Raw genomic sequence first — 15,799 nt, forward strand, 5'->3', positions numbered from 1 at the left:
AAAAAACGAGAAAAAGACACGAGACCCGCGCACGAGCTCACGTGGCACACACGTGCACACTCACCTCACGAGGTCACGGGGTCACGGGGACGCGGGGCGAGGTCACGGCTCGTGCGCAGCTGTGCGTGATGAGAGTGACGAGCGCGCACATCTGCCGCACGTGCACGAGCAGCAGAAGCACGAGACTCGAGACCCGCGCGCACAAACTTTATTTATTATTTATTTGTAACTAAAAACACAAAATAAATACAAAAATATAAACACAAACATATAAATACAAAAATATAAACACAAAAATATAAACGCAAAAATATAAATGCAAAAATATAAATATAAAAATATAAACACAAAAATATAAATACAAAAACATAAACACAAAAATATAATAAAAAATAAATAAAAATATAAATACAAATAAAAAATATAAATACAAAAATATAAATACAAAAGATAAATAATAAAATATAAATACAAAAATATAAACACAAAAAATATAAATACAAAAATATAAATACAAAAATATAAATACAAAAATATAAACACAAAAATATAAATACAAAAAAATATAAACACAAAAATATAAACGCAAAAATATAAATGCAAAAATATAAATATAAAAATATAAACACAAAAATATAAATACAAAAACATAAACACAAAAATATAAATATAAAAATATAAATACAAAAATATAAACACAAAAATATAATTACAAAAAGATAAATACAAAAAATAAACACAAAAATATAAATACAAAAGATAAATACAAAAAATATAAACACAAAAATATAAATGCAAAAATATAAATATAAAAATATAAACACAAAAATATAAATACAAAAACATAAACACAAAAATATAATAAATATAAAAATATAAATACAAAAATATAAATACAAAAAGATAAATACAAAAATATAAACACAAAAATATAAATACAAAAAGATAAATACAAAAAATATAAACACAAAAATATAAATACAAAAATATAAATACAAAAATATAAACACAAAAATATAAACACAAAAATATAAATACAAAAATATAAACACAAAAATATAAACACAAAAATATAAATACAAAAATATAAATACAAAAAAATATAAACACAAAAATATAAACGCAAAAATATAAATGCAAAAATATAAATATAAAAATATACCAGAACCGAAAAAACGAGAAAAAGACACGAGACCCGCGCACGAGCTCACGTGGCACACACGTGCACACTCACCTCACGAGGTCACGGGGTCACGGGGACGCGGGGCGAGGTCACGGCTCGTGCGCAGCTGTGCGTGATGAGACTGACGAGCGCGCACATCTGCCGCACGTGCACGAGCAGCAGAAGCACGAGACTCGAGACCCGCGCGCACAAACTTTATTTATTATTTATTTGTAACTAAAACACAAAATAAATACAAAAATATAAACACAAACATATAAATAAAAATATAAACAAAAAATATAAATACAAAAATATAAACACAAAAATATAAACGCAAAATATAAAATGCAAAAATATAAATATAAAAATATAAACAAAAATATAAAATACAAAACATAAACACAAAAATATAATAAATATAAAAATATAAATACAAAAATATAAATACAAAAATATAAATACAAAAGATAAATACAAAAATATAAATACAAAAATATAAACACAAAAATATAAATACAAAATATAAATACAAAAATATAAATACAAAAATATAAAACAAATATAAATACAAAAAAATATAACACAAAATATAAACGCAAAAATATAAATGCAAAATATAAATATAAAATATAAACACAAAAATATAAATACAAAAACATAAACACAAAAATATAAATATAAAAATATAAATACAAAAATATAAACACAAAAATATAATTACAAAAAGATAAATACAAAAATATAAACACAAAAATATAAATACAAAAAGATAAATACAAAAAATATAAACACAAAAATATAAATGCAAAAATATAAATATAAAAATATAAACACAAAAATATAAATACAAAAACATAAACACAAAAATATAATAAATAAATAAAAAATAAATAAATACAAAAATATAAATACAAAAAGATAAATACAAAAATATAAACACAAAAATATAAATACAAAAGATAAATACAAAAAATATAAACACAAAAATATAAATACAAAAATATAAACACAAAATATAAACACAAAAATATAAAACAAAAAATATAAAAAATATAAACACAAAAATATAAATACAAAAATATAAACACAAAAATATAAACACAAAAATATAAATACAAAAATATAAATACAAAAAAATATAAACACAAAATATAAACGCAAAAAATATAAATGCAAAAATATAAATATAAAATATAAACACAAAAATAAATACAAAAACATAAACACAAAAATATAAATATAAAAATATAAATACAAAAATATAAACACAAAAATATAAATACAAAAAGATAAATACAAAAATATAAACACAAAAATATAAATACAAAAAGATAAATACAAAAAATATAAACACAAAAATATAAATACAAAAATATAAATACAAAAATATAAACACAAAAATATAAATACAAAAATATAAACACAAAAATATAAACACAAAAATATAAACACAAAAATATAAATACAAAGATACACTTTGTGTTTTCAACTGGAGCAGTTCAACAAAACAAAACATAATGAAGGAAGGAAGGAGGCCGAGGACTAGTGAGTGTGGGAACCACTGTCCAGGATGAAACATCCAAGCTCCTTGAGAACATCAAGGACAAGGCCCCGGCAGATGAGGAGCTCGGAGAAGGTCTCAGACAGTGGGGTCCAGAGGAAGAGGAGCTGGAGGGACCATCATGACAGGACAAACCCCTACATGAACCACCGCAACAGAACTGAAGAGGCTGATATCAAGAAATCCTCCCAATGTCTTGAGAGGGTCTGAAGGACACACAGAGGTTCATCCTAGACCTCAGGAGCAGGACCTGAGCACCAGAGAAATAGAGCTCCAGATCTACCACACCAGACCAGACCCACGGTGTCGACTGTGCACAGAGGCTCTGAGACAGTCCAGCACAGAACTGCAGGTGTCAGATGCTGCAGGGAAACAAACATGGAGCCACAGAACCAAGAGGCGGGCAGAATGTACAGAAACATCTGTGCAGAGTTCGGGCTGGAGACCCCAGGATCAAGGTGGGAAACACCTCCAAAGGTTGTGGAGAACGACCGAGCCAAGATCCTGTGGGACTTCAGATACAGACTGACAGGATGGAGATGGACCAACCAGACATGGTGGAGGTGGAGAAGAACAGAGCAGAGCCGTGTTGGAACATCACAACACCAAGAGATGGAAACATCAGGAAAAAGGAACATGAGAAACTAGAGAAATATCAGGGGCTCAAGGAGGAGCTGGAGAAGGTCTGGAAGGTGAAGATATCAGTGGAGCCTGTGGTGATCGGACACTCGAGGCTGAAACCTCCAAACTGGAAAAACAACAAACATCTCAGTCCAGAAAAGAACAGAACAGGAACAGCACAGATACTGAAGAACTGTCAAACTCCAGACGTCTGGAGAACCTGAGCTGGAGGAAAAAGAACAACCACCGTGAAGGTGAGGAGCACATTTATTTATAGTGTCATTCCACATCATTTCAACAAACTTAAAAAAAACAAAAAACAAATAGTCTGTTAGTATCACGTCCCAACTCTGTGACGTTTGAGTCATTTTTGATCTTTACTTTTGAAGTTTCAGTTCATTTTATGAGGGGAGGATGTGTCAGTTTTTGGGCCCAAAATCACGTCATTTTTTTCTCGTCTGTTTTCACAGGTCGATGTCTCCATCAGTGTCACACACAGAGGACTGAGAGTTTGTAGGTTTGTTCTCCTCTGTTCAAATCACATCGATCCAACGTTTGTATCTCAACTCATTCTCATTTTATATGAACTTAAAAATGAAAAAAAACTTGTTAAATTCTGTGGCGTAACATTTTTAGCCCCTTTTTAAACCCACCTGCAGGTGTCAGAGACCCTTCAATTGTTTTTGAGAATCAAGATTTGTACTTGGACTGTTCAAAAAATCACCAAATGTTAAAAATGTGAAATAGTTTTATGTGTGAGGGTCCAGTTCAAAACAAGAAAACACAACATGGTCTGATTTTCACATGTGAGTGATGAGGTGTGGACAGTGATGAAAACAGTTTGGAATCTTTTTGTTTTTGTTTGAAAGAGCAGAAAAGTCCTTTTATATGACACCAAACGTCTGTATTTTAATTGTATCTTGAACATTCATGTTTGACACAACGACTCGAGTGAACCGTGACCATGTACGACTAAAGTCACTAAAACATTTAAAGACTGAACCAAACGGTTTGAGAATCATTTGAATGACACGAGTTTTCTGACGTCCAAGAAAAAACAGCTGGAGATTTTTCTCATATTAAAGAAACAAACATGTTCAACATGATTGTGTCTGTTAGTTGTGGACGGTACATCGATGTTTAGGACGATGCACCGGTGCCCGACAAACATCGACCTGTGACGGTCAAAGACTCGACTTCTCCGACCCGCGGGACCTGAACCTGATCAGGACCGACTCTGAGTCACACTTTTCCTGTATCAGAAAAATCCACCGAGTGTGAGAGTCGCCGTCGTCTACGCCGCGACAAACGCCCGGGGCAAACGTCCGGGACAAACGTCCGGGGCAAACGTCCGGGACAAACGTCCGGGACAAACGCCCGGGACAAACGCCCGGGACAAACGCCCGGGACAAACGCCCGGGACAAACGCCCGGGACAAACGCCCGGGACAAACGCCCGGGACAAACGCCCGGGACAAACGCCCGGGACAAACGTCCGGGACAAACGCCCGGGACAAACGCCCGGGACAAACGTCCGGGACAAACGTCCGGGACAAACGTCCGGGACAAACGCCCGGGACAAACGTCCGGGACAAACGCCCGGGACAAACGCCCGGGACAAACGCCCGGGACAAACGCCCGGGACAAACGTCCGGGACAAACGCCCGGGACAAACGTCCGGGACAAACGCCCGGGACAAACGTCCGGGACAAACGTCCGGGACAAACGCCCGGGACAAACGTCCGGGACAAACGTCCGGGACAAACGTCCGGGCGTCGATCTGTGTCTATGACCCAAAAGTTTAACGTCATTTACCGTGTCAGACATCGAGTCTACAACGACTCAACAACGACTCGACTACGACTCGACTACGACTCAACTACGACTCGACTACGACTCAACTACGACTCGACTGTCATCACTTCACAGGGATTTTTTATTGAGCAGAAGTAACATGCCACGGACCAAACCAGGAGTACCCGCGTGTACCTGTGAGTACCCATGAGTACCTGCGAGTACCCGTGAGTACTCGTGAGTACCCATGAGACCCGTGAGTACCCGTGAGTACCCATGAGTACTCGTGAGTACCCGTGAGACCCGTGAGTACCCATGAGTACTCGTGAGTACCCGGCCCGGAGCAGGACTCTGTTTGGAGATCTAAACGTTCAGGTTTTTTAATTAAAGGTGAATTTATCTCGAGGTGTTTTATTTACGTGTTAATAAATGTAATTAATGATAATGCATTTTAATTTAATGCGCGCATGCGCACATGCTGCGCAGCCCTGAGCGCGTGACCCTCAGCGCGTGAGTGTGGTGCAGTGCGCGCTGTGGCCTGCGGGGGCGCGCTGCGGCCTGCGGGAGCACGCCTCTGCACACGGCTTCATAGAAGAAGAGTCTCTGCACTGCGCATGCGCCACAAACATCTGCACTGTACTTCCGGGTTTACATCCTGACCTACAAAGTCCCGAACCAGACCCGGAGCAGACCCGGACCAGACCCGGAGCAGACCCGAACCAGACCCGGACCAGACCCGAACCAGACCCGGACCAGACCCGGAGCAGACCCGGACCAGACCCGGAGCAGACCCGAACCCATGCGGCTCCTGCTGCCACCGGGGGCCCGTGTCCTCCGGACCCTCCGGACCGTCCGGGCTCTGTGCTCCGGGCCTCCGCCCAGGACCGCGGCTCAGATTCGGTCGGACTTCATCGAGTTCTACCGGGCCCGGGGACATGAGCTGGTCCCGTCCAGTCCGGTCCGGCCCCGCGCGGACCCGAGTCTCCTGTTCGTGAACGCGGGAATGAACCAGGTCAGAACCAGAACCGGGTCTAGTCCTGGTCTAGTCCTGGTTTTAGTCCTGGTTTTAGTCCTGGTTTTAGACCTGGTTTAGTCCTGGTTTTAGTCCTGGTTTTAGACCTGGTTTAGTCCTGGTTTAGTCCTGGTTTAGTCCTGGTTTAGTCCTGGTTTTAGTCCTGGTTTTAGACCTGGTTTAGTCCTGGTTTTAGTCCTAGTTTTAGACCTGGTTTAGTCCTGGTTTTAGACCTGGTTTAGTCCTGGTTTTAGTCCTGGTTTAGTCCTGGTTTTAGACCTGGTTTAGTCCTGGTTTTAGTCCTAGTTTTAGACCTGGTTTAGTCCTGGTTTAGTCCTGGTTTTAGTCCTAGTTTTAGTCCTGGTTTTAGACCTGGTTTAGTCCTGGTTTTAGACCTGGTCTAGTCCTGGTTTTAGTCCTGGTTTAGTCCTGATTTTAGACCTGGTTTAGTCCTGGTTTAGCCTCAGTTTGTTTGTGTTTGTTTGTTTTCTGGAACATTTCAAACTAACTAATAACTAACCCTAACCCTAAATGATTAAATATTTTATTTTCTGATAAAATATTTTATTTTCTGTTAAACCGTCTGGTTTTCCTCGGCGTCATTTTGACCTTAACAAATGTTTTTTCCTTCTCGCTCTTGAGTCAATCAAACCCAAACTTTTATTTTCAAATGTTTCTGTTTCCAGAATCTGACCCTGAACATGAAACTGTTCCCTCCTAAAAACAAAGAAAAACAAATAAAACAATTAAAACAAACACATCCAGACATTCCAGCTTTAAAATCTGGTTTCCACACGACACACTGAGTGTGTTTACATGCACATCAATAACTCGGTTATGATCAGGTTTCTTCAGTATCCCGGTTTCTTCATGGTGCATGTAAACGCAGTAACCTGGTTTCAGTTTCCCGGTTATTAGAAACCGGGAAACTGTAGCTGGTTTATTCCGATAGTAACCGGGATACTTGTGACATGTAAACGCAGTATCCTGCATACTGCAACATCAAGTTGAGTCACGTGTCCAAAAGACACTTTCCAGCCTTTCACCACAACAGTAACGACAGGAATAAAGTGACCAACATAAATAAATTGACCAAATGAGTGAAATGACTGTAAAATAAAGAGCTGCACTAAACCTGCACACGTACAATCTGCACTCGTGTGACGCTGAAAAGATAAAACATGAACTATCTCCTGTACAACACACACAGAACAGACTCACCATCATCAGCACCTCTTCTGTCACAAAAACAACACACATAATCCACAGAGTCGAGTCATTTAGTCCAAAAGAAACTGAACCACATCAGCGACACAAGGAGCAGCTGTTTTTATCACCGCTAACAGTTTATGCTAATTAGTCATGTGGTCTTAAGTTTCGTTTCTGTAAAACGTAAACAAATGTGATCAGAGCTGAATGATCTGATCAAACCTGCTGATGTGGATCTACAGTGGTTCTGGTTTATTTGTTTTAGAAGATTTTAATGAAGAATCTGTTGCTTTGATGTGTGCAGTGGATTGTGGGAGATCTCGTAGCTCCTCACGGTTTGTATTTTTCCTGGTTTATTAAATTGATTTAAGTTCATTTTGTGCATTTGTAAGATTATGTCAAGAAACCCGGAACACTCCATTTGATCATGTACACGGGGATAGGAGTGTCGCGGTTTCTCAGTGAACATGTAAACACAGTAACACAAGTTTACAGTTTATTTGCAGTGTGTAATGTGACCTCTGACCTCTGCCCTCAGTTTAAGCCCCTCCTCCTGGGCTCGGCAGACCCTCGGTCTCCGTTGGCGTCGCTCCGCCGTGTGGTGAACTCGCAGAAGTGCGTCCGGGCCGGAGGGAAACACAACGACCTGGACGACGTCGGGAAGGACTCGACTCATCACACCTTCTTCGAGATGATGGGCTCCTGGAGCTTCGGGGACTACTTCAAGGTCTGGACCGGGACTGGGACTAGATCTCGGACCGGGGCTGGACCGGGGCTGGGACTAGAGCAGGATCCTAACAGGTTTTGTGTGGTCAGGCCGAGGCGTGCTCCATGGCCTGGACTCTCCTCACCGAGGTCTTCCAGATCCCCAAAGACCGACTCTACGTGTCCTACTTCAGCGGAGACCCCAAAACCGGACTCCCCCCGGACCTGGAGACCAGAGACGTGTGGCTGCAGCTCGGGTGAGTCCGGGACCGAGGACTGGGACCGGGGACTGGACCAGGTCTGACCTCTCTCCTCTGACAGGTTGCCTCCTGACAGGGTGCTCCCCTTTGGGCCGGAGCAGAACTTTTGGGAGATGGGCGACACGGGTCCCTGTGGTCCCTGCACCGAGATCCACGTGGACCTGAGGGGAGGACGGGACGCGGCACCGCTCGTCAACACCGACTGTCCCCAAGTCCTCGAGGTCTGGAACCTCGTCTTTATGGAGTACAACAGGTACTGGACCGGGACTATAACGGGACCGGACTGGGACTATAACGGGACTATAACGGGACCGGACCGGGACTATACCGGGACTATAATGGGACCGGACCGGGACTATAACAGGACTGGACTGGGACTGGACCGGGACTATAATGGGACCGGACCGGGACTATAACGGGACTGGACCGGGACTATAACTGGACCGGACCTGGACCGGACCTGGACCGGACCTGGACCGGGGACTGGACTGGACTGGACTGGACCTGGACCGGGGACTGGACTGGACCGGACCGGGGACTGGACTGGACCGGACCTGGACCGGGGACTGGACCGGGGACTGGACCGGGGACTGGACCGGGGACTGGACCGGGGGCGCGACTGGACCGGGGACTGGACCGGGGCTGGACTGGACCGGACTGGACCGGGGGACTGGACCGGGACTGGACGGGCTGGACTGGACCGGACTGGACCGGGGGCTGGACCGGGGACTGGACCGGGGACTGGACCGGGGACTGGACCGGGGACTGGACCGGGGACTGGACCGGGGACTGGACTGGACCGGGGACTGGACCGGGGGCTGGACTGGACCGGGGACTGGACCTGGACCGGGACTGGACCGGGGACTGGACCGGGGACTGGACCGGGGACTGGACCGGGGACTGGACCGGGGACTGGACCGGACCTGGACCGGACCTGGACCGGGGACTGACCCGCGGGCCTCATTTATAAATCTCTCTTGGCACAGATCCTTGCGTCGTGGCTCTTTACACGACCACAGTGTTTATGAACCTGGTGTAAATCACAGCACTTTGTTAAACTCTGTGGGACGTCCAGAGTCGGTGTTTCTAACTCTACACGACGTCTGGACACTCGGGGACAAAGCCACACTCATCAGGCTCGCCACGCTCGCCACGCTCGCCACGCTCGTCACGCTCGAGACGCTCGCCACGCTCGCCACACTCGTCACGCTCGAGACGCTCGTCACGCTCGCAACGCTCGCGACGCTCGTCACGCTCGTCACGCTCGCCACGCTCGCCACGCTCGTCACGCTCGAGACGCTCGCGACGCTCGTCACGCTCGCGACGCTCGTCACGCTCGAGACGCTCGCCACACTCGAGAGGCTCGCCACCCTCGCCACACTCGTCACGCTCGCCACCCTCGCCACACTCGTCACACTCGTGGAGCAGAAGTGAAGAGAGTTTGAGGAAGAGTTTGTTCAGGAACTTAACAGAAAATCCACGTAACCCCTCCCCCTCCTCTGATTGGTCAGTCTAACCCCTCCCCCTCCTGATTGGTCGGTCTAACCCTTCTATGTTGTGATTGGCTCAGGCAGGAGGATGGGTCGCTGTGGCCCCTCCCCCTCCGCAGCGTGGACACGGGACTCGGTCTGGAACGACTCGTCTCCGTTTTACAGAACAAGACGTCCAACTACGACACGGACCTGTTCCTCCCCCTGATCCTGCACCTGCACCAGGTACTGCACTGGGACTAAACCAGGTCCTAGACCAGGTACTGGTGTATCAGTTGTCAGGTGCGGCCCTGTCTAAAGCCGCTGTGTCAGTTGTCAGGTGCGGCCCTGTACTCCGGTGGTCCTGGTCTCGTGGACATGGCGTACCGTGTGGTCGTGGATCATGTCCGGACTTTGGCCGTTTGCATCGCCGACGGAGTCCATCCCGGGATGAGCGGCGCCGAGTGAGTGCTCCTGTCTGCTCCTGTCTGCTCCTGTCTGCTTCTGGCTGCTCCTGGCTGCTCCTGCCTGCTCCTGCCTGCTCCTGTCTGCTCCTGTCTGTCCCGGTTCTGTCCCGGTTCTGTCCCGGTTCTGACCCGGTTCTGTGTGTTCCAGGTTGGTCTTGAGGAGGATCTTGCGCAGGGCCGTCCGGTTTTGTCTGGAGGTTCTAAAGGCTCCAGAGGGAACTCTGGGACGCCTGGTCCCAACTGTGGCCCACAGCCTGGTCTGTCTGCACCTGTCACTCACCTGTCACACTCACCTGTCAGACTCACCTGTCACTCACCTGTCACCTGTCACTCACCTGTCACTCACCTGTCACTCACCTGTCACTCACCTGTCACCTGTCACTCACCTGTCACTCACCTGTCACACTCACCTGTCACACTCACCTGTCACTCACCTGTCACTCACCTGTCACTCACCTGTCACTCACCTGTCACACTCACCTCACCTGTCACACTCACCTGTCACTCACCTGTCACACTCACCTGACACTCACCTGTCACACTCACCTGACACTCACCTGTCACTCACCTGTCAGACTCACCTGTCACTCACCTGTCACTCACCTGTCAGACTCACCTGACACTCACCTGTCAGACTCACCTGACACTCACCTGTCACTTTCACCTGTCACTCACCTGTCACTCACCTGTCAGTCACCTGTCAGACTCACCTGTCAGACTCTCCTGTCAGGGACTCACCTGTCGGCCCTGTCTGTGTTTCAGGGGGGCGTGTACCCGGAGCTGTGGGCGGAGCAGCAGAGGGTCAGTGCGTGTGCAGGTTGTTGGTCGGGGTGGGTGGGGTCAGAGGTTAAAGGTCGTGTTTGGTTCTTTCAGATCGTGGACGTGATCGACGAGAACGAAGAACAGTTTGTGTCGTCGCTTCGACAGGGAACGAGACTCATCCACAGGACTACAAACAAGATGGAGGCCGGAGCGCTCTTCCCCGGTAAGGACTACAAACAAGATGGAGGCCGGAGCGCTGTTCCTGAGGTTCTGTGGGAGGGCATCTGGTTTAACTCGGAGATGGTGTTGTTCTGAGACGTGTCCCCAGGGGGCGACTGAACATCTGTTTATCTAAACAACAGAAGAAAAATGAGTCTGAACAAACGTCTGATCATCACTCTCCCTCTCTTCCTCTCCTCCTCTCCTCTCTCGTTCCCTCCCTCCCTCCTCGTTCCTTCCCTCCTTCCCTCAGCGTCCGTGGCGTGGTCGTTGCACAGGGACCTGGGTTTTCCTCTGGACCTGGTGGACCTGGTTCTGTCTGAAAGAGGAGTCCGAGTGGATCTGGAGGAACTGGACCGGATCAGGGCCCGAAACCAGGTCCGGACCAGGACTAAACTCTGCCTTTTGCCGGACTCTGGTCTCGGACCGGGACCGTTGGTCCTGTTCCGCCCGGTAACGGTGATGTCGCTCCTCAGGTGGCGTCTGATTCGCCGAGAGCCGATGATGTCGTGACTCTGGACGTGGCGACTCTGAGCGAACTTCAGCGACGCCGAGTTCCTCACACCGACGAGTCGCCCGTGTACAAGTACTACAAACACGACGGCAAGTACGGTGAGTACTACAACCAGTACTACATCCAGTACTTCAAACACGACGGCAAGTACAGTGAGTACTACATCCAGTACTACAACTAGTACTACAAACACAACAGCAAGTACAGTGAGTACTACATCCAGTACTACAACTAGTACTACAAACACAACAGCAAGTACGGAGAGTACTACATCCAGTACTACATCCAGTACTACATCCAGTACTACATCCAGTACTACAAACACAACAGCAAGTATGGAGAGTACTACATCCAGTACTACAACTAGTACTACAAACATGACGGCAAGTACAGTGAGTACTACATCCAGTACTACATCCAGTACTTCAAACACGACAGCAAGTACAGTGAGTACTACATCCAGTACTACAACTAGTACTACAAACATGACGGCAAGTACAGTGAGTACTACATCCAGTACTACATCCAGTACTACATCCAGTACTACATCCAGTACTACACACACGACGGCAAGTACGGTGAGTACTACAACCAGTACTACAGACACAACGGCAAGTACGGTGAGTACTACATCCAGTACTACATCCAGTACTACAAACACAACAGCAAGTACGGAGAGTACTACAACCAGTACTATATCCAGTACTACAAACACGACGGCAAGTACGGTGAGTACTACAACCAGTACTACAAACACAACGGCAAGTACGGTGAGTACTACATCCAGTACTACATCCAGTACTACAAACACAACAGCAAGTACGGAGAGTACTACATCCAGTACTACATCCAGTACTACATCCAGTACTACATCCAGTACTACATCCAGTACTACATCCAGTACTACAAACACAACAGCAAGTATGGAGAGTACTACAACCAGTACTACAAACACGACGGCAAGTACAGTGAGTACGACAACCAGTACTACAACCAGTACTACAAACACAACGGCAAGTACGGTGAGTACTTCATCCAGTACTACATTAAGTACTACAGTGTGTTCACACTCTGTAGTGTGTTCACACTCTCTAGAGTGGTCACTCTGTAGAGACTCGTTTCTGGTTCTGGTCCTGGACCCTGACTCGGTTTTGGTTCTGGTTCTGGACCCTGACTCGGTTCTGGTTCTGTTTCCTCAGTGTTTCCTTCCTGCCCGGCTCAGATCCTGGCCCTGGTCTCTAACCGGACTTTGGTGGACCAGGTCTCAGAGGGACTCTGTGGCCTCATCCTGGACCGGACCTGTTTCTACAGCGAGAAAGGAGGACAGAGTCCAGACCGGGGCTACCTCAGCACACAGGTCTGGACCAGGACCAGGACCAGGACCAGACTACGACAGAACCAGGACTAGAGGAGGATTGTAACCGGACTTTGTGGTCTGTGTCTCGTGTTGCGTAACAGGAAGTGGTCCTCCCTCTCTCTGACGTCACTTCCTGTGGGGGGTACGTCCTTCACGTGGTCCAAGTCTCAGACCTGATCCGGACCGGAGACCGAGTCCAGCTGCACCTGGACCAGGTCAGACCGTCCACCTGTCCACCTGTCCCTCCTCACCTGTCCACCTGTCCCCTCCACCTCTCTCTGACTTTGTGATTGGTCCACAGGCGTCTCTGACACTCTGTGATTGGTCCACAGGCGTCTCTGACTCTCTGTGATTGGTCCACAGGCGTCTCTGACTCTGTGATTGGTCCACAGGCGTCTCTGACTCTCTGTGATTGGTCCACAGGCGTCTCTGACTCTGTGATTGGTCCACAGGCGTCTCTGACTCTCTGTGATTGGTCCACAGGCGTCTCTGACTCTGTGATTGGTCCACAGGCGTCTCTGACTCTGTGATTGGTCCACAGGCGTCTCTGACTCTGTGATTGGTCCACAGGCGTCTCTGACTCTGTGATTGGTCCACAGGCGACTCGTTTGTCCCTCATGAGGAACCACACAGGGACTCACCTGTTGAACTTCGTCCTTCGCCGGGTCCTGGGGTCGTCGGTGCATCAGCGTGGGTCCCACGTGTCTGTGGAACGACTGCGCTTCGACTACAGCGCCAAGGTATGGCGCACCGGGACTAACCACGCCGGGACTCACCACGACGCCGCCGGGACTAAACACGCCGCGCCGGGACACACCACGACGCCGCCGGGACTAACCACGACGCCGCCGGGACTAAACACACGCCGGGGACTAAACACACGCCGGGGACTAAACACACGCCGGGGACTCACACGACGCCGGGACTAAACACACGCCGGGGACTAAACACACGCCGGGGACTAAACACACGCCGGGGACTCACCACGACGCCGGGGACTAAACACACGCCGGGGACTAAACACACGCCGGGGACTAAACACACGCCGGGGACTCACCACGCCGCGCCGGGACTCACCACGCCGCGCCGGGACTCACCACGACGCCGGGGACTAACCTGTGTGTTTGTGTGTATGACACACGTGTGTGTGTATTTTGTGTGAATGTGTCTCTGTCCACAGAGCGTCCTGAGTGTCCCTGAGCTGCTGCAGGTTGACCTGGAGCTGTGTGACCTGGTGCAGAGGGACCTGAGTGTGTTTTGTGAGAACCTGAGTCTGAAGAGCGCCTTGAGTCTGAGGGGGGTCCGCACTGTGGACGAGGTGACACCCGCTCACCACAGAGTCACAGGGTCCACCACCCGCTCACCACAGAGTCACAGGGTCCACCACCCGCTCACCACAGAGTCACAGGGTCCAACACCCGCTCACCACAGAGTCACAGGGTCCAACACCCGCTCACCACAGAGTCACAGGGTCCACCACCCGCTCACCACAGAGTCACAGGGTCCACCACCCGCTCACCACAGAGTCACAGGGTCCAACACCCGCTCACCACAGAGTCACAGGGTCCAACACCCGCTCACCACAGAGTCACAGGGTCCAACACCCGCTCACCACAGAGTCACAGGGTCCACCACCCGCTCACCACAGAGTCACAGGGTCCACCACCCGCTCACCACAGAGTCACAGGGTCCAACACCCGCTCACCACAGAGTCACAGGGTCCACCACCCGCTCACCACAGAGTCACAGGGTCCACCACCCGCTCACCACAGAGTCACAGGGTCCACCACCCGCTCACCACAGAGTCACAGGGTCCAACACCCGCTCACCACAGGTCTGATACCTGCTCTTGTGTTGCAGGTTTATCCAGACCCAGTGCGAGTCGTGTCTTTGGGGCGGTCGGCCTCAGACCTGCTCCAGGACCAGGACCAGGACCAGGACCAGGACTGTGGGACTTCTGTGGAGCTCTGCTGTGGAACGTCAGTTTGGTTTTTAAAGCGCCTGTAGTTTTAACCCCTGACCCTGACCTCTGACCCCTGACCTCTGAGACCAAAGTACAGTTTAAAGAAAAGGTCGAATTTAAGAAAGACACACGAGTGTGTTTGTGTGTAATATTTGTGTTTGTGTGTGTAATATTTGTGTTTGTGTGTGTAATATTTGTGTTTGTGTGTGTAATATTTGTGTTTGTGTGTGTAATATTTGTGTGTTTGTGTGTGTAATATTTGTGTGTTTGTGTGTGTAATATGTGTGTTTGTGTGTGTAATGTTTGTGTGTTTGTGTGTGTAATGTTTGTGTGTTTGTGTGTGTAATGTTTGTGTGTGTAATATTTGTGTGTTTGTGTGTGTAATATTTGTGTGTTTGTGTGTGTAATATTTGTGTGTTTGTGTGTAATATTTGTGTTTGTGTGTGTAATATTTGTGTGTTTGTGTGTGTAATATTTGTGTTTGTGTGTGTGTAATATTTGTGTGTTTGTGTGTGTAATATTTGTGTGTTTGTGTGTGTAATATTTGTGTGTTTGTGTGTGTAATATTTGTGTGTGTAATGTTTGTGTGTGTAATATTTTTGTGTTTGTGTGTGTGTAATTTGTGTGTGTTGTGTTTTGTGTGTAATATTTGTGTGTTTGTGTGTGTAATATTTGTGTGTTTGTGTGTGTAATATTGTGTGTTTGTGTGTGTAATATTTGTG

General features: G+C 47.0%; 1 protein-coding gene across 2 annotated transcripts in view; it reads left to right on the plus strand.

Moving 5' to 3' along the window:
• Positions 1-5,756: 5,756 nt before the first annotated feature.
• The window catches only part of aars2 (alanyl-tRNA synthetase 2, mitochondrial (putative)), a 19,405-nt gene continuing 9,362 nt past the window's right edge, over positions 5,757-15,799 (plus strand). For both annotated transcript variants that reach the window (XM_055158396.1, XM_055158397.1), the window contains exons 1-16: positions 5,757-6,152; positions 7,900-8,088; positions 8,178-8,323; positions 8,388-8,579; positions 9,897-10,041; positions 10,129-10,259; positions 10,411-10,519; positions 11,025-11,063; positions 11,136-11,247; positions 11,497-11,621; positions 11,720-11,855; positions 12,957-13,114; positions 13,216-13,329; positions 13,714-13,854; positions 14,295-14,432; positions 14,975-15,093. In XM_055158396.1, the coding sequence (XP_055014371.1) occupies positions 5,940-6,152; positions 7,900-8,088; positions 8,178-8,323; positions 8,388-8,579; positions 9,897-10,041; positions 10,129-10,259; positions 10,411-10,519; positions 11,025-11,063; positions 11,136-11,247; positions 11,497-11,621; positions 11,720-11,855; positions 12,957-13,114; positions 13,216-13,329; positions 13,714-13,854; positions 14,295-14,432; positions 14,975-15,093 (2,207 nt within the window). In that variant the 5' untranslated portion in view covers positions 5,757-5,939. The remainder of the gene's footprint in view (positions 6,153-7,899; positions 8,089-8,177; positions 8,324-8,387; positions 8,580-9,896; positions 10,042-10,128; positions 10,260-10,410; positions 10,520-11,024; positions 11,064-11,135; positions 11,248-11,496; positions 11,622-11,719; positions 11,856-12,956; positions 13,115-13,215; positions 13,330-13,713; positions 13,855-14,294; positions 14,433-14,974; positions 15,094-15,799) is intronic.

This window comes from Boleophthalmus pectinirostris, unplaced genomic scaffold (assembly GCF_026225935.1).
Source record: "Boleophthalmus pectinirostris isolate CB_2022bp ecotype Guang Dong unplaced genomic scaffold, ASM2622593v1 HiC_scaffold_22, whole genome shotgun sequence".
NCBI classification, from domain to species: Eukaryota; Metazoa; Chordata; class Actinopteri; order Gobiiformes; family Gobiidae; genus Boleophthalmus; species Boleophthalmus pectinirostris.